Genomic DNA, 19934 nt, shown 5'->3' with positions numbered 1-19934 from the left:
GACAAGAAACAGTCCCTCCATCAGTAGGAGAGAACATCAATGAAATGAAAATGCCCCTGTTCATTGTGCATAGACAATGTACCCTAAAAGAACCACCCACGCTGGGAGTTTGCTTTTTCCCCCCTGCTCCTCTTCCCACTGGTGTTTGTGCATCTAAGTCCCCCAGAGGCTGCTTTGCCCTTCTCCTTCACAGAATTCTCTCCTCCCACTGCTTGTCTTCAGTGTCTTGAGCATATTTTCACAACCCTGGCCCACTCAGATATGCTTTTAGCTGATACTGCATTGTTGGTACTGATGAAAGCATTTTTAATTCAGAGATGAATTATGCCCTTTCTGGAGTTGTGTGAGGCAAGAGGAGGTCAGAGCTGTGCTGACTTAGCTTATGGTGAGTGCCAGAGTCTTTCTTGGTTCTGATGGTGATAGGGAGGGTATTGACGGAAAATCACCTCCATGGAACGTTCCTTAATTTGATGTACCCATGAACAGTCAGGGTCACTTGTTGAGAAAAAGTGACTTCAGAGCACAGGTGTCAATGATGAAAACTGAAAGAACACATAGAACAAAATAGACAAACAGCAGAAAACCTTTACCTTGTTATGCTAAGGGAGAAATATTGATCAGGTCTGGACTTTTATTACATGTTCTGAGACTTCTGTGTGTTCCGTATTGTCTATCCTGTACCATTCAACTTGGGATGTCTTCCTATGACATCAGTGCCTTTGTTATTTGTGTCCCTGTTTATGTCTGGCATTCAATAAAGAAGAAAGAAACCCCCACAGACTGCCTTTTCACTACACTGTCTCCTCTTAAGCATGCACCATCCCTGGCTTCTCTTGGTAACAAAAGGGCTGCGTCACCCTGAGACTGAGTGATTGTACAGTCTTCTCCACATCATTCCCCATCTTTTATTAGTCAATCCTCCTCTTGCTTGTTCTCTTTTCTTCAGGGTTTTCACAGACTCTGAGGTAGCAGTGAGTTGAACTGTAAGTCCATGCCAGGGAAAACAGCCGCTTCTTACTTTAAAACTCACCTGGAACAGTTCCCTTCTTCATTCAAAGAGGGCTGCTCTGCGATCCTTGTCTTCAGGGAACCTTTATGAAATTATATAACTTTTTTAAAATCCCTCAAGTTGACAAATAGAGACTCTAGATCAGGGACTATGCCTGTGGTGGGGGGGAGGGACAACAAAGATTTCAAAATATATTTTTCCCAGTCTGGAGATCAGGAAGGCAACTCTATGAGCTCTGTCAGCAAAGAGTACCTGCTTTATGCTCCATGAAGTTGCTTTGAAAATGTGTCCAACTTACAGTGACTCTCTGTGTCCCAGCAATGGGCTCCTGGTCCTTGCAGTGAATATGCAATCGGTTCACTTGCAGGGTCTAGTCTTTGGACAAGAAGTTTCTGAGTCATGACCAGAGTGACTTCTCCAATACCTTGACATTTTGTAAGGCTGCCAGATGGATGAGTAGCCTGGTGGATATCCTGAGGGAGATACATACATACATACATAACACATACATAGATTTGTGTCCTTCAACAATATCACAATCATAATCTAGTGAATAACAAGTTCACAGGGTATGGAGGTTTTGTTGGCAGCAATATGCCAAATACTCCCAAGTACTCCCCAGCCAAGACAAACACAGGTTACTTATTCCAATAGTAATTGCTAGTATAACTCTCAGATAACATATTGCATAGCACATAGTAACTTTAATTTCCTGCCTTTCTATATTATCTATATCTGTCTATCTATCTATCTATCTATCTATCCATCCATCCATCTATCTATCTTGCAGATATGGTTGCAAAGGGGTTATAAGCTGCAGCAAAGTTCAATGAGTTTCACAGAAGCCTGAGAGGTAGACGTTCATAGATGTGCACCAAAGACAGTTTCTTCAGGGACAGTACGACAGGCCCAGCCTAGAGGTTTGCTGTGCTACCTGAGGTTTGGACTACCAGGCCAGAGCTGAGCTGCAGAAGGATAATGTAGAGAACATTATAGAGGCAAAGGGCAGATCCCCGTTCAGATGATTGATGGAACGGACAAGTGAATGGCTGGTCCAGACAGATAAATGGGTGGGTAGATGGGCGGATGGAGAGTTGAATAAGCCACGTCAGTAGCAGAGTCTGAATTGAGTTAATAGTTTTTGTAGGGTGGTCAGACACAGGTGAGTTGAGGTGTCACCAGCCTGGTCCCTCTTCTTTAGGGGGCCCAAGTGAAGATGTCATACTCTTTCCTCAGTCTATTGTCTGACAATGTAACTGGGCTGACTTTTCTGATATGATTTTAATATGTTCATATGCTCCTGTGATCTCATTTTTCTTTGATAAATGTACAGGGTCAGACCCTCCTACTTTTAAGACTAAGTTATGTATCATTCTGTGCCTTGTGGGCAATGCCAGACAAATAGTGCTGTTTGTATGTCTACCAGGGTACAAAACCATCTTCTATTTTCAAAATGGAGCCAAATACTGTCTTTAAAATGGAGTCTGTAAGGGCAAGGCATAGCCTACAAAAATCAGTGTTTTACAGTGTGGAGTTATAAGGTAGGACACAGCCATTTATCAACAGCAGATCTTTAAGAATTATTATTATTATTATTATTATTATTATTATTATTATTATTATTATTTGTTTGCCCAAGGGTAGGACTCTGTGAGTTGAAATAAATAAGATTTACAGGAAAAAAATTTCTAGCACATTAAGTTTTATATATAGGGCATTTTCTGCCTGCCAAGGCTAACTCTGTTGCTTGTTGCTTGTTTGTTTTAATTGTGCTTTATTTTAAATAATGAGCCTCAGAACTTGATGTTACTGCTTTTTAACTTTTACACCCCAAGCACTAACCTTCAAGTTAATGATTATCACCTCACCTTTTCCCATGTCTCTTCATTTCTCTTTATTATTGTCTGCCTATGTGGATGCATACACACACACACACACACACACACACACACACACGAACACTCACACACACACACACAAACACTCAGACAAACACACACAGTGAAAATTTGCAATCTCTGTGCCTGGATCTCTATATTTCAATTACTTTTTTTAATATTTCAATTATCAATTGGCTTTTAGGGGAAGATTTCTCCACATTTTCACTCCGAGCTTAAGTTTTCCTGTGTTGTGCAGCGTTTTTCCCTCTCAAAAAATTTGGATGTACTATGAGTTGAACGTATCCCCTAAAATTCACCCACTGGCATTCCATCTCGGTGTAGCGGAGAACATGACTGTACACTTGGAAGTGGGCTCACTGCTGATACAATTAGCTGAGGTGCAGCTGCCCTGTGGTGGCGTGAACAAGCTTTTCATCTAAAATGATGGGATTCCAATTAAAAGTGGAAATGATGGATGCGGATGTTCATGTGGGAGAAAGTTAGGCAAAGATGAATGCAGACACCAAGGGGATTATCCTATCAGCTACAGAGCACCAGAAATTGCCAACAAAACACCAGCAGGGAGGGAAGAAAAACAAAATCAATTTTTCCTCATCATCCAAAGGAGGAATCAATGCAACTGACACCTGGATACAACCTGCAGCCGCTGCTACCCGGAGACAACAGACTCCTGATGTTCATTCCATCCAGGTGATGGTCTTCTTTGCAGCAGCCCTGGCAGCCTAACACAGGAGTAACCCTAGCTCTCAACTGGGCCCTGAAATACTATTTTAAATGTACATGAACACACAAGTCCCTGGCAATAACCTGTTAAAGGCAAAAACATGAATAAATCTAAACATCTGTTTTCAATGATACAAGACTTGAAGTGGGATGAGGAATTTGTTGTTCCTTTAAATGTAAGTTTTAAATTAGATCAAATCAGTATTGTGAGTCAACATGGATCCTAGGCATCAGGTTCTCTCCCCTCCACAGGTGGGATAAGAATTATTAAAGTATCTCCATTATATCTTTTATTTATTACTTCAGAGTTTCATAATCTGTAGTAATGGTCTAGACCTGTACTTAGCTCATGGGTAGTCTTTGTTTTCAAAGTGTTTTCCTCCGCAAATCTTGGTTAGAGAGTTTGGTTTTGAACAATTTTGTGAAAATTTAGTTTATACAATTACTTGCTGAAAAACAAGGGTATGTTCTGGAGCAGAAAAATCTAGGAACGCAGACAAGAAGAGATAGATGAATCTGTAATTCTGTATTACTTAATAGGATGATTTTCACACTTGCACTTGATGGCTGAAAGAGAAGTAAAACTGTGGTTGGTGGCTGCTCTCTCCCCAAAAACTGGGAATTTTTTTCCATGCTGATACCTATTTGTACAAGGAAGGAAAAAGGGAGAGGTAAAAGAGGATGGGCAGGAAAGGAGAGAGAAAGGACTGGCAAGGAAACCAATGGCAGTAGAGTGAAAAATCTCTGAAAACCTAATGTAAGTTTCAGTCTGGGAGTGCCTCTACTTCCCAGTAAAATGAGCCAATGAATTATATTAAAGCCAACTTGCTTTAAGTCTCCAAACTACAACTGAAGTGGTCTAGGGAAATCAGTAGCATTGCTGAGGCTGGAACTTAGTGTAGCAGTTTGCTGAAGAAACCCCCCAGTTCCAGATTCTGGCTATTACCAATAAAGCTGCTATGAACATAGGTGAGTAAATGTCCTTATTGAATAGTGGAGCATCTTTTGGGTATATGCCCAGGAGTGGTATAGCTGGATCTTGAGGTAGCACTTTTCAAGATGTCCAGGAGAATCTTTCTTTCTTTCTTTCTTTTTTTTTTTTTTTAATTTTGCCTGGAAAATGAATTGTCTCACTATTGAGCTTATAGGTAGGTAGGTAGCATCCCCGTTGTGTGAAGACAACTTGTCTTCACTGAGAAATAATGGAGCCAGCACAGTCACAGCTCTGAGATATGGAAACAGAAAGCGAGAGGATATGTTGGCTCCTCTTGAATTTGTAGGTTCTAACTGTAAATGAGACACTGTCTGACTCTCTAGTGTGACCGATCTAGGGGGATCCCTTTCCCTTGGAAAAGGGAATATGGTTGTAAGAACGATGCGAACGGACACTTGTCTGAAGACGTTTAACTGGGTAAGAAGTAAGGAGATGGAGTGATAACTGAAAGGGAGACAAGGAAGAGCTCAATGACATTGTTCATCTGTGGGAAATACTGTTATTTTCATACGCAGACCAGGGTCATCTAAAAAGATACAGAAGATGTAGAGTGGACCTAGTGACTTCAGAGAAAACACAATAGGAACACAAGCTTTGTGATGAGAAGAGATGAGAAAGCTAAATCCAAGTAAGAGAACGGCATTCGGAAGTAAGAAGACTATCTTCTCTGTCGATTTGTTATGGATCCTTCTCAGCTAAAAATGTAACAAGGCTGGCTGTCATCTCACATAACACCAGGGCCAGAGGAGGGAAGCTTCAGGGCTCACCCAGAACCTGAGTACCATTCACGATTGCCTTTCCCCTTCTATATGCCAGCTGTACCACCTCATAAGACACCTGTAGCAAGGCTGAGTACCACATGCAAACAAGACAGCTTTCTAGAGTCTTTTCCAAACTCTAGTGAAATATTTCTCTTCAAACTTCGGGAGTCTACTGTATTATATGTCCATTCCTAAAACAGTCGCTTATACCTGAGAGTCAGGCAAGCATGGCAGCTTATGTCAATCATGATTCAATTGCCAGGCTGGGCAAAGCCAAGCTCCTTTGCACATGTGGCTTCCGGCTGGTTCTACTTGGGTTTTTGTTCAAGGGATAAACAGGGGAAAAGCTGTTAGAAACAAAAGATTATTTTGATTCTCCATGCTTGGTAAGAGTTGGTTTGGACATAGAATACGGTCTGCTGTAGAAAAAGCTCTAGGAGACACTGAGAAGAATGTCTGCTCCATTTGTGCTAGATAACATGGCTCTTTGTGCCTGCTGGTACAATGTCACTCTAAGTTTTCTTTGTTGTCTTTGGTTTGGATGGCCGATTTGAAAATGAAAGCAGCATATGCAAATCACCAGCATAGTACCAGGACCAGTCTGACATGTTTATGTCCATGAGTGTTCATTTTAGGAAGGTGAGCACATGACTATTTGGTGGATATGCATTTACAATTGTTCTACATTCTTGGTAAACTGCTTGCCCCCTTAGTATGGAGTGGTGGTCTTCATCTCTTGTGACTCATTTTGGTTTGAAGTCTATTTTATCAGATGTCATGATAGCTATGCAGCCTGCTTTTCACCTACTATCCACTTGAAGATTACTTTCTGGCCTTTGATTCTCAGGCAGTAAGTTTCCTTATCAGATCTATTTCTTAGAGACAACAGAAGTGGGATCTAGATTTTTTTTTTTTAATCCAGTCAACCAGATTGCTTATCTTTCCTGGTGATTTCAGGCCATTTACGTTTATATTTGAGAGGTATTTGCTAATTATGGTGATTTTGTTGGTTGTTTCCTTGTTGCTTGGATTATTGTTTGTTCCTTATTTCTTCCCTAGTAATAGAGGTTTGCTGGACACAACAGAGTCCTACCTTTCCTTGTTTGTAAGGGAGAGTGAGGAACATTTATTGATAGAGTAACAGCTTTCTGCTGTCCTTTGTCAAGCAAATCCTCTCATGAAATTTATTCTTTCCTGAACTCTTGTGATTGAAACTGACTCTTCCTCTGTGTAGTGTTTTTCTGAGTAGCTTCTGGTTTCTGCTGTGTTGCCTGGGTGGTAGTGAATTGTCTTGATTTGTGCTTATCATGTCATGTCTTTGTTTTTCCATTAATTTTAAACAGTAGCTTTGCTTAATAAAGCAACCATGTTTGACTGTTATTTATATTCAGGGCTTGAAATATATTTTCATGCTTACTTGCTTCTTAGAGTTTTCAAGGACAGATCTGATGTAATTCTGAGAAAGGGTTAATTGCCCCCCCCCTTTTTTTTTTTACAGCTTTACACAAATAAGAGTCTTGTGGGATGAGGGAACCTCAGTTAAAGAACTAACCTGGGCCCAGAGGGGCTTGTGGAGATTGAAGCACCAGCCAAAGACCATGCATGGACTAGACCTAGGCCCTCTACACATATATACCCAATAGGCAGCTTAATTTCCATGTGGGTTCCCTAGAAAGGGGTCAGAGGCCCTCTCTGACTTGGTTTCTGTTGCGTGCCTTTCAATCACTTCCCCGGGCATGGCTGCCTTGCTAGGGCACTGTGATAAAGAGGAAGTACACGGTCCTGATGCTACTGGATATGCTGGTATGTGTGTCATTTTCTAAGGGACAGGGGATGGGGGAAGGGTGTTGAGGAAGCAATGGAGGAGAGGGACCTGGAAGAAATGAGGGAGAGGGCTAAGATTGAGGTGTAAAATGAGTAACTAAAAGAAAAGGTTAGAAAAATAATAAAGAACTGCCTCCATCAGACTGGCCTGTAAGCAAGCCTGAGAATAGTTTTCTTTATTAATTATTTATGTGGAAGGGCCTAGCTCACTGTGAGTGATGTCTCCCCTGGCCAGGTATTCCTGGGTTCTGCAAGCCATAAGAAGCATGCCAGTAAGCTGCTCTCCTCCATAGTGTCTGCATCAGCTCCTGCCTCCAAAATCCTGCCTTGAGTTCCTGCCTTAACTTTCCTTTATGAAAGACTGTGATTGAGACATGAAAGCCAAATAAACCTTTTCCTCTGCAAGTTGCTTTTGGCAATGGTATGTTACCAGAGCAACAAAAATCCTGACATGCTTTTAGTGTAAGAGTCCATTGCCAGATCTGAAATCTTGAACACTTATTGGTATGTTATCATTAATTAATTATATAAATTTTCTTAATTAGTAGTTGATTCATTTTGAGTTGATTTTTATATAGATTGTGGTATGTGTACAACACCAGATTTTTTTTTTATTTTATTAATTACACTTTAACAACACCAGATTTTTGCATAAGATTTCCTAGTCATCCTAATGGTTTGTTGAAAGGAATCTTCCTAGTAAATCTTTTTGACATACTGGACAAGAAAAAAAAATCTTTTAGATCTTTGGCTTTAATTATATTCTATATTATATTCTATAAGTTCACACATCTGTCCTTGTTCCAGTATGTTGATTATTGCAGATCTGTGTAAGTTCTGAAATTGGGAGGTGTTAATTCTACAGCTTTCTTCTTCTATTAGATGATTTTGAATAATTGAATTCCTTGGTACTCCATAAGAATTAAAAAATTGATTTGTTCATTCTAAAATAAAATCTGGGATTGTAATAGTGATCACATTTGATCTATAAGGGGGAGTGTTGGCCACTTAACAGCATTAAATCTTTTAATCTACGAACATTGGATATGTCTTCATGTATTTAGGTCTTATTTAATTTCTTTCAGTAACATTTGTAGTATCAATATACCAGTCTTTCACCTCTGTGGTTAAATTTATCACTGGGATGTTTTTACAGTATGCTATTACAGATAGATTTTTTTTTAATTTTCTTATTTCAGTTGCTTATTGTTTTAATTCTATATTTTACCCTTTAACTAGCATTGCCAAACTACTGTTTCTTTCTTAAACACTGTTATGGTTGCGTCACATATTTTGGTACTCCTGGTTGGTTCATTTATAATTTTCTACTCTTCTTGATGAAACGATACTTTTATTAAGTAACATACAATGACTTTCTTTGTTTTTAATAAAAATTCATTAAAAGAATTCTACCTAAAACGTTTCATTTCATGAAATGTGAGTATGTGTGCATGACATGAGAAGAAAACTTAAGGAAGTCAGTTCTTTCTTTCCAACACATGAGTTCTGGTGTTAGAATTCATGTTGTAAGGCTTGGCTACAAATACTTTCATTTACTGAGCTGTTTCACAGGCCCAGAGTAGGCAGTTCTGCCTTACCATTTTACCCAATAATAGTGTAACCACCCACGCTCTCTTGGCTATTGTATGCAGACAGTAACTTTTCCTTCACTTTTAACTTGTTTGAGTATCAAGTCAGTCCGTCGTAGGCAGCATATTATTTGATCACATCTTTTAGTCTTCTTTCTTTTAACTAGAAAGTTGAATCCACTTGTACCTAAAGTATTATAGATAATGAAATGTGCATTTCAGTTACTTTGTTGTTTTTGTATTTTATGACTTTTTGTGTTTTATTTCTATGTGTGATTATTTTCTCGAGAATCATTTGATTTTTCTCTTATAGTTTATAATCTTATATGCTAATTTTCCCCAAAACATGCACGTGTACTTGACAGCCTCTCTGAGGCATCAGGATTTTCTTTCGTTCTTTGTGTGCCTCCCACCAGATGATCCCAACTCTCACGAAATGTGGGTCCTCCCCATCCAGAATCCACATGTGAAATCCCAAATCTCTAATTTGATGGCATTTGAAGATACAGCCTTTGTGATGCACCTAAGTTTAGATAAGGTCCTCAGAGTGACTGACAGAAATCGGTATCATGAAATAGAGTGGGCCAGGTAGACAGCCCAGTAGATAAATGAGCATGGCACCAAGGCTGATGACTATAAGTTCATTCCCCAGAAATCACATAGTGGAGGGAGAGCATGAAATCCTAGGTTAGGTCACCCTCTAACCTTCACATCCAGACTCACATCCAGACACGAAATAGATCAATGGAAATTTTAACATATTTTCATTTTATGTATATGAGTGTTTTGCCTTTATGTGTGTCTGTGAGCCACACATAAACAGTGTCCATGTAGTCTACAAGATTGTGTGAGATTCCCTGGAGTTGTGAGTTGCCATGCAAGTGCTTGGAATTGAACCTGGAATATCTGGAGGTGCAGCCAGGGCTCTTAAGCCCTGAGCCTTCTCTTCAGCTTCCAAAAATGTTTAAAGAAAAAAAAAGATGCAATTGTAACAAGTACCTAAAATGTAGAAACAGATTTAGAGCTCAGTGATGGGTAGAGACTTGGAAATCTTTAGGGAATTGCTTAACAAGAAGATATTGGGAGGGATAGATGAGGGATAGAGAGTACTTGCCTGGTGTACACTAGGCTTAATTAGATCTGCAGTAGCATAGATATTGCCACGAAATGACTATGAAAGGTTATCGGACGAGAGCTGGGAAAGAAAAGCAGAGAGCTAGAAAGAAAATCTCCATCTTCTCAGAAAAGACAAGTCAGCATGAAAATATTAGTAAAACTATGAATATTAACAAGGATTCCAACAAAATCACAGGAGGAATAGATGAACATGCTATTTAAAATGAAGGAAAGATGATCCCGGCTGAACTGTGTTCACAGCCTGTTGTGAGAAGTGAAAAACATGTCAGTAGTGAAACTGGATATTTGGCTTAAAAGAGTTCTAAGAGTTGAAGGTGCGGATAACAAGATAAGCAAAGTTGAAAAAGATAATTGTTGAGCAAAGAACAGAAAGCTCTCGGCTTATTTACGTTGTGGAGAATGCCAAGGGTGTTGACATGCAACTGTCTTTTAAGGAGATAGTTATGAGTGTGAACCACATACCTACTCTCAACAGGAATACTAAGAATTTCAGCTACAAGTGAGGGAGATGGGATGGAATGAGGGGAGGGTTTCTGATGTCCTAGATTCCACAGAACAGAAGATTAAGCGCTATGCACATGTAAATATGTAATCCTTGGTCTCAATGAGCCAAGCAAGCCATGATGGAGGGGTCATATAAAACTACAGGGGTACAAGCTCATGGTGGCAGAACCTTAGGAACAAAACTTCTGTGGTAGACTTCTGGAAACCTGGCCCCTATGTGGCAGAGCCCTGGAGATGAGATCTCTACTCAGCAGAGTCCTAGGGGTGAGGTCCACACTGTTCACGGCTGCAGAGGATCAAGCCCTTCCCAACAGAACCACAGCACATCAGAGGATGATTCTCAAACCTTACAGGCTCAAAGGATTCATCTTTCCTTCTTTATTTATCCTTTGTAGAATGGGAATGCTTATCTTGTGCCTATTTGACTACTATAGTTTGGAAGCATAGGACTTGTTTGGTTTCCCATGTGGAGAAGAATATTACCTCAAGATGAACTGTCTTACTCTGTTCCTTGTTTAACCACCTAGACTGTTTAGATGTTGTTGTACCCATTTGAATTGATAAAAAGAACTCTCTTCTGGATCACTGACTCTTCATCTGCTCGCTTACATCACATTGTCCTAGCAGATTTTCACTAAAGCAACTTTTGAACTTCTGTTTGTATCCCTTTTATAATCTTTTTTGCTATTTCCTGTTTATTTACACATTATTCTTCAGATTTCCTTTTTTTTCTGCTATGTAGATTTTTTTTCCTGTTTGCTTGTTTGTCTTATTTTGTTTTTAACCTCTGAGCACAGTTAAGGACATAAGTTTTTTGTTCAGAAAGTCTAGAATGTATTCTCTCGGATTTCATGCTTTGATTTCTGTCAATTTCTTTTATGTTTAAGAAATGATTTTTTTCCTCCCAAAGAAAAATGTCATATTGTATTTAAAAGGTGAGTAGTTTTGCTGAGAAATAGACATGTTTACATTGTGATGTAAAGATTCTGGATATCAGATCCTATCTTTTTACTTCTAAGAATTGGTGATATCACTTGTTGAAGATAGTTGTCTATTTAGTTAGTGGTTCTCTTTGCACCAATTTTGCAAAGACTTCTTTTTGTCATGTTGTCACTGAAGTCCTTTTTAAAAATTATTTCTGTAGTTAGTGATGACAGAGATTCTTTGGATATCAATATTTGTCTTCATCAAGTACTTTTTTAGAACCAGAAAGTGTTCTTCTGGACCTCAGTAACTGATCTGATCATTTTGTCAACTCAATTGTTATTTACATCAGTTGTTATTTACATTAATCCCTGGAGCCTCCCATCTGGCGTCCTCTAATCTGAATATGACTTAAATATGACTCTAAAACATATCAATACCTTTTCCGACTATAAGTATGGTACAACAGGTATAGTTTATCTTTGACATCTCACGTTATAATGTTTCAAATATTTTTATTTCTTCTTTGACAATTTTGCACAAGTATTTTGATCAAATTAATGCCAGTGTTTTTATGATCATCTTCTACCAACAATTTAGGATCTTGAGAAAAGAGGCAGGGACCTTATCTCCAGAAGGAGTCAAAACCCGGAACTAGAATGTTAATCCCTCAGTGGGTGAATCCTATACTCCTGCAAAGATGATACTTGGGGTCCATAGAAGTCAGAAGTCAGTCATGTAAAGGACAGATGCTGTCCACTCCCTTCCTTTTTAAGCAGTGTCGACCTACTGCTAAGTTCCATGGAGCTCTCATTTTAATTTTATCACATTGCTTTCCACCACCCTCCTCCCCTTTCTGACTATTAGGCTTGTTTCATGGGCATTTTCAAAAAGTAGAAAGACTAATTATTGTCCTGTCAGTAATTAGGTTCACAAATACATGGTAGAATCCAACAGTAAATTTCCAGGTTTTGTCACAAACGATCCATTTGAGGAGAAAACAATATGACCCCTTTACTGTGCTTTCATGAGACAATAATACATAATAACCAAGACACATGGTTCAAAAAGTTAATGTGGAAAACTCAAAGCCAAGATTGGTACAGGCCAATATGATTTGATGTGCATGTGTGTGTGTACATGCATGTGTGTGTTGAGACAGGATTTCATGTTGCCCATATTTGTCTCAGACTCACTGTGTAGTCAAGAAAGGCCTTGGCCTCCTGCCTCCACTTCCTAAAGACTGTGATGACAAGTCTGCACCTCCATCCCAGCATTGTGATCAGTAGCCATCGAATTCTCTGTTCATTTTTCTTGGAGATTTATAATGTAGTCCAAACTTCCAGGGAACTAAACTGCCAAAATATAGCAAAGCACAAAGCATCATAGTAAAATACAGCCATCTGCACTGAAATCATAGTATTAGTGAACTCTGGGCTCAGAACTCAAACATGAATCTCCGGACTCTGAGTGAAGACTTCTCTAAACTATGCTGAGCTTGAGTTAAACTCTTATACACAATAAAAGTGTTCCTTGCCTTACAAGGAAAAAGGTCACCAGACAGGGAGATTTCTTAGTCATAGAAGAGAAAAATAAAGCCCTCATGTAGATAAGTCAACATGGTGGGAAAGACTTCTAAAGAGATACAGTATCACAGAGTTCATCTTGGTGGACAGCCTCAGAGCTAAGGCCGGACATGACTTAGAGCCCGGGGATGGGAAGCAGACCAATGCAGTCTGAATCTAATCCATTTTATTAGACATGCGCTCTTAAGCAAGTCAACTTAGAGCTGAGTATCTATCTAGTCCTTCAGTCTAAGAGGTGCTACCTAAATAAATAAATAAATAGATAGATAAATAAATAAACAAACAAACAAATAAGCACTGATGCACTTCAGAGTCAGAGCATAATGAGCTGTCTGAGAGAAAAGAAGAGCCAGCCAGGGAGCTCTCTGTGGAACTAGAACCACTGCAACATGCCCACAAGAGGGACCTGAACAGTAGAAGAAACACAACAGGGTATTTGGCTGTGCTTTGCCTAGATCTGGCTTTCATGAGACTTTAACTTGAAACATTTCACTTCCAACATTCCCCTCCTCCTCCAACATTGCTGCTCTTGTTTAAGCAAGTGAGAACCCCCACACTTTGTGGAGAGCTGTAGACCCCCAAGAATTAAGTTTCAAGAGTCATGTGTGTTCATAAGCTGGATTTCAGGGGCAGCAGTGGCACAGTGGAACCTCAGGACACAACTGAGATGAGTGCTGAGACCCTGGCAAAGGGAAATGGCTCCCGTACTGTGGCTGTGTTTTCTTATCTCTGTTGCCCATGTTAGAAACAATGTAATCAACAGTATTTCCTTCTTTCTCTGATCATTGCTCATTTGCAGAGAATGTTGCAGAAGCTCTTTACAGAAAGAGTCAAGGGACATTAGCAGAAGACAATTCATTCCTAAGTAGAGCTATTTTTTTATAAATACATGACATAATTTTGATATTATTCCAATTAGAAATCATACCCTTTCTCAAAAACATTTCTGTACAAACAGTATAGAAATGTGTCGCTCTGAATGTGCCTTTAGTCAAGCTTTCAAACCAAAACACTTTTCTCACTAACTCGAGCCTTTAAAAGAAGCCTTTTAAAAAGTACCAATGAATTCAGTGTCCTTACGAAAACATATCTTTAGCTTACAGCCTCCGAAGAAACAAAATCAGAACTGGTTGAGAGAGTTTCCTTGCTGGAAAAAAGACTAGAGGATGTGAGCCAGATGAGTGTTGGTGGAGAGTCATATGAAAACATGGTTCTTGAGAAAGACAAGGTACGTAGAGGAAAGGTCACCTGCTTGCTTGTGGTAAGTCTGTAAGCCATTACTTACTGGGTTGAAAGTTCCCCATGAATGGGCTGGGCCTTCAGTTGTAATGAAACGGGTACTGTAGGAGCTGTTTTTGCTAAAAGTGTTGACTCTTAGGCCCAGGGGTAGCTAAAAGCAGAAGGGGAAATAGACACCTCTGCCTTCATTCTATGTCTGTCTCTTTGGCTGAAGGCATAGAGATACGTCATTGTCTAACTCTACCGTCCCAAAGGTCAAAACCTGGGAGAGAAAAATTCAGCCGGTCCAGTTGAGGGCCAATGTCCACAGCGGTGAGGCTGCATTTTAAGATTAACTTAAGGTCATAGAGCATACACAGGACAGACCCAGCTGAGGAAATGATGGGCCAGTGCTGGGCAGATCACACCTTGACCTGGAGGACTTCCCTGTGCAGACTTCTTGCCTGCTAGTTCTGTGTCAGTATGCCAAAGATTGGGCTGGAGGCGGGGTCACTGTACCATTATAGTTTTTCCTCTCCCCAATGTGGCTGTGAAAAAAGTATCTCCTTTCTCTTCTGTTCTTACCATTCTTTCTCTTAATTGGTATATTGGGACAGGGGCCTGGGCCTAGTTTATTGGGAATGGCAGAGCCCAAGCTTTTAACCTAAAAATCTCTGGTGGCAATAGAGATTTTCTTAGAATGTACAAGGACCTGGATTCAAGCCTTAGCATTGAAAAAAAAAGCTCATATTTGAGATAATGGGAGTGAATACAACATTTACATTTGGTAAAGGTAACTTTATTTTGTGATGAACACTAGCAGGTTAAACATTTTAGTTACATTTTAAGCCTTTTTATTAATGTAGTGTTTTGGGCAATATTTACTGCTACATGCTCTACTTACTTTGTACATAATGTTATATATATATATATATATATATATATATATATATATATATATTAGTTTTCAAGTCTGGACCTGATGAAGGACTCATTTCTGTATAATAAAACAATAGATCATAAAATATGACATGTTGTCTTAGTTAGAGTTTACTACTTCTATGACAAAACACCAAAAACCAGAGAAGCAAGAGCAAGTAGGGGAGGAAAGGGTTTATTTGGCTTGCACTGTCAGAGCACTGCTCCTCATTGCAGGAAGTCGGGACAGGAACTCTAATAGGGCAGGATCCTGGAGTCCAGAGCTGAAGCAGAGGTCACAGAGGGGTGCTGTTGACCAGTTGCTCCCCATGGCTTGCTCAGCCTGCTTCTTTTTTTTTTATTTAATTTTATTTATATGTTTATTTATTTCAATTTATTCACTTTACATCCCCATTGCAGCCCTCTCCCTTGTCTCCTCCCAGTCCCACCCAACCTCTCTCTTCTCACCCTATGCCCTTTCCCTAGTCCCCTGAAAGGGGAGGACCTCCTCTCCTTCTATCTGACCCTAGCTAATCAGATCTCATCAAGACTGGCTGTATCATCTTCCTCTGTGGCCTGGCAAGGCTGTAACCTCCAGGGGGAGGTGATCAAATTGCTGGCCACTGGAAGACTCTACCCACCAGAGTATTGAAGGAGATAGTGAGACTCACAGCCAAACCCTGGGCAGAGTGCCTGAATCCCCATGGAAGAAGAGGGAGATAGAAAGACCTGGAGGGAACAGGAACTCTACAAGGAAAATGACAGAGCCAAAATATCTGGGCCCAGGGGGCCATGCAAGGAGTCTAGGCATATATCCAAAATATGCTTAAGTACACAACAAGGACATTTGTTCAACCTTGTTCATAGCAGCTTTATTCATAATAACCAGAACCTGAAAACAACCCAGACGTCTCTCAACAGAAGAATGGATACAGAAATTATGGTATATTTACATAATGGAATACTACTTAGCAATTAAAAACAAGGAAATCATGAAATTTGCAGGCAAATAGTGGGAGGTCCTCCTCGGATAGCATGTTGATTTAAAATCCTCAATGCAGGATTTCAACCATTTTAACACTCAAGGGAGTTTCTGACATCAGTTCTTAAAAACAAATTTTAGAGACAGCCCCGTACCCTTTACTACGGAACCCACTTGGAAAGTGAGCTTCCTTTAAACAGGGGATCTAGGTCCTCTCCATGCATGGTTCTTAGTTGGACCCCCTGCATGGCCCCTGGGCTCAGCCTGCTTCTTAAAGAAGCCAGGACCTCCCACCCAGGGATGGCATCATATCTAACAGGCTGCCCCCTCCCCCCATCAATCACGAATTAAGAGAGTGTCCTAAATGTACCACAATTTCTACATCCATTTGTCCGTTGAGGTTGTTTCCAGATTCTGGCTATTACGAACAAAGCTGCTACAAACATAGTTGAGCAAATGTCCTTGTTGTGTACTTGAGCATCTTTTGATTTGGCCTGTACTCCATTTTTTAATTGGATTACTTGATTTGTTGCTTTTTAATTTCTTGAGTTCTTTATAGATTCTGGATATTAGCTCTCTCTGTCAGATATAGGGTTGGTGAAGATCCTTTCCCAGTCTATAGACTGTAATTTTGTTCTGATGCCAGTGTCCTTTGCTTTACAGAAGCTTTTCAGTTTCATGAGGTCCCATTTATTGATTGTTTATCTTAGAGCCTGTGCTGTTGGTGTTCTGTTCAGGAAGTTGTTTCCTGTGCCAGTGAGTTCTAGGCTCTTCCCCACTTTTTCTTCTAACAGGTTTTCTGTGTCTAGTTTAATGCTGAGGTCATTGTGGTACATTTACACAATGGAGCAGCTCAGCAACTAAAAACAAGGAAATTATGAAATTTGCAGGCAAATGGTGGGATCTAGAAAAGATCATCCTGAGTGAGGTATCCCAGAAGCAGAAAGACACACACAGTATATACTCACTTACAAGTGGATATTAGACATATAATATAGGATAAGCATAATAAAATCTGTATACCTAAAGAAGCTAAGCAAGAAGGAGGACCCTGGGTAAGATGATCAATCCTCATTCAGAAAGACAAATAGGATAGGTATTGGAAGAAGGAGAAAACACGGAACAGGACAGGAGCTTAACACAGAGGGCCTCTGAAAGACTCCAACCAGCAGTATATCAAAGCAAATGCAGAGATTCATAACCAAGCTTTGAGCAGAGTTCAGGGAATCCTATGAAGGAAGGGGGAGATAGAAAGACCTGGAGGGGACAGGAGCTCTACAAGGAGAGCAACAGAACCAAGAAATCTAGGCCCAGCGGTCTTTTCTGAGACTGATACTCCAACCAAGGACCTTGCATGGAGATAACCTAGAACCCCTGCTCAGATGCAGCCCATGGCAGCTCAGTCTCCAAGTGGGGACCCTAGTAAGGGAAATAGGGACTGTCTCTGACATGATCTCAGTGGCTGGCTCTTTGATCACCTCTCCCTGATGGGGAACAGCCTTACCAGGCCACAGAGGAAGACAATGCAGCCAGTCCTGATGAGATCTGATAGGCTAGGGTCAGATGGAAGGGGAAGAGGACCTCCCCTATCAGTGGACTTGGAGAGGGGCATGGGAGGAGATGAGGAAGGGAGAGTGGGATTGGAAGGGAATGAGGGAGGGGGCTACAGCTGGGATACAAAACAAATAAACTAATTAATATAAAAAATTAAAATTTAATTAAAAAAAGAAAGTGTCCTACAGAAGGTTCTTACGGAGGCATTTTCTCAATTGAAGTTTCCTCCCTTCAGATAACTCTAGTTTATGTCAAGTTGACACAAACTATTCAACTATTTTTAATTTATAAAACAATGGATTCCTGAAAACTTACGAATATATCATCATTTAAGTGTGCCTCTTGTTCAGTCCAAAGACTTTGTGTATGCCTATAGATACATTTCTTGTAAAACTGCATATGTGTGTACATGTGTATACACACAGACACACACACACACACACACACACACACTTGTGCACTTTAACCTCATCTCTGCAAGCTGCAAGCTATCAATTTTCCCCAACCATTTCCCAGCAGTTAACACATTTTGTTCTTTGCCCTCAGGCTCTCTCCTAGAATAGAAGAGAAAGAGAAATGGAGAAATGACCTCTTTAGTACAGATTTCTGAAACATCTAGCTGAGATGATAATGCTTCCAGTCAGTAGCCTGAGAACAGGCACATTCACCTATTCCATCTTTCACTACGAAGAGTTACTCACGTGTACTCTTAACCCTTCTCTCTCCAGTGCATCAAGCAGCTGCAAGCTGAAGTAAAAGATTCCCAGGAGAAACTTACAGCCAATGTAAGTTTTTTTTTTCTTCTTCTACTTCTTTTTTCAATCCCATGAGTCATATCACTGTAATCCTGAAAATGAACAGAAATTTGTCAGAAACCAAATGAGGTTATCCATTGCACACACATACACACACAACCCATCAAATTAAAAATCAGTATTTTTTTACTTCTTCTCCATACATAAAGTTTACATTCCTGCAAGATGCTGAAAATGAAAATCATGTGTGCTCTTATATACAGTCAGATGGTATAAACAGGCTAAACGGGATAAATTGGCTCGTCGGAAGAGTACTAAACACAGGAAAGGATCCCAGGAAGTCAGTGAAGAGACTGAAGGGGCAATTAGTGGTTATTGACACATAGAGCATAGGTCTCAAGCAGAGATCCTGAAACTTCAGTTTGTGCAAAAGGTCCCTGGAAGTCTCCACTGGTAAGCTGCCCAGAAATGCTGTTTTCTGGGCGCTTAGGTCACATGACTGATACCAATGCTTCCAATCTTTGAGTCAGTCTTGAGCAGCACACTTTATGTGTACTCGTTTGCTCTAGCTTTGTGATATTTGGGAAAGTGGCCATAATTCAGAATTCATGAATGCACATTTGCTCCCATAACATCTTTAATGAAGACCTCATGAATTCCCGGGGCAAATTCATTTGCGCTTTAACCCATGTCTGTGCAAAGAACTAATGAGTACCAACAGAGAGGACACCCTTGTCTGTTAGTGTCCTTGTATATCAGTCACCCTGATACTCTTGAGAATTTGAATGACCCCAACACCTTAAGTGTGTCTTCAGAGGCCTGATTGTCATCCTTCTAGTCATCTCCATCTTGACTGCATGCGGTAGCCTTGATAAAAGATACTGGCCAGCCATGTCAAAACGGCCACTCTCAGTAGCAACAAGTTCCTCAGACCAGCTCAGAATGCAAGCAGAAAAGACTATAAATACATTCTAGTGACCACCTAAATCGACTGTGTGAAGTGGACTTGCCTGGAGAAATCTTTTTAATTGGCCCATCTCTTAGTGCTGAAGGAAAACAAAACAAAACAAAACAAAAATACTTATCTGTCAGGACAGAGCTTTTAATCCCCAGGCCCACTCTTTTTCTGACTTTGTATATTCATTTGACCAATTCTGAAAATGGTTTGTTGCCTGCGTTTGTGGCATTGTGACCTGTTCTAGCAGAAGCATGCCACAGGAGCTTGGCATTCTGCTGCAGGTGGTTCTCCACTGCCCTGCCCTGCCCTGCGGATGCCAGCTGATGTCTGTAGTTGCAGGAAAGTTCCAATACTTCATATGTTACCTACATCTTCAGGCATGGAGGGAAGCAGATGCACTTCCCGAGCTTCTGATGCTATCTTCCAGTGTCTCTTAATGACAGGCTGTTTTTAAAAGTTACAGGTCATGGTGCCTTGGAGACATTTCTGTGGTATCTACTTCTGTGTCCTAATTCTATAGTTTCTGCCTTGACTGCACTGTTATTATCCCAGGCTTGTTTGAGCTAGGATTGCTTTTTTTTTTTTTTTTGTATAGAG

At 40.2% G+C, this 19934-nt stretch overlaps 1 protein-coding gene across 1 annotated transcript in view; it reads left to right on the top strand.

Annotated features, from left to right (window-relative positions):
* Ccdc192 (coiled-coil domain containing 192) overlaps positions 1-19934 on the top strand; it is a 195934-nt gene that overhangs the window by 44532 nt on the left and 131468 nt on the right. Inside the window, exons 4-5 of the mRNA XM_021661825.2 lie at positions 14049-14180; positions 18353-18409. Coding sequence (XP_021517500.2) covers positions 14049-14180; positions 18353-18409 — 189 coding nt within the window. The remainder of the gene's footprint in view (positions 1-14048; positions 14181-18352; positions 18410-19934) is intronic.

Source organism: Meriones unguiculatus, chromosome 2, assembly GCF_030254825.1.
Source record: "Meriones unguiculatus strain TT.TT164.6M chromosome 2, Bangor_MerUng_6.1, whole genome shotgun sequence".
Taxonomy (NCBI): Eukaryota; Metazoa; Chordata; class Mammalia; order Rodentia; family Muridae; genus Meriones; species Meriones unguiculatus.
Note: the sequence above shows the minus strand (reverse complement) of the source record. Positions and strands in the feature narration are given on the sequence as shown.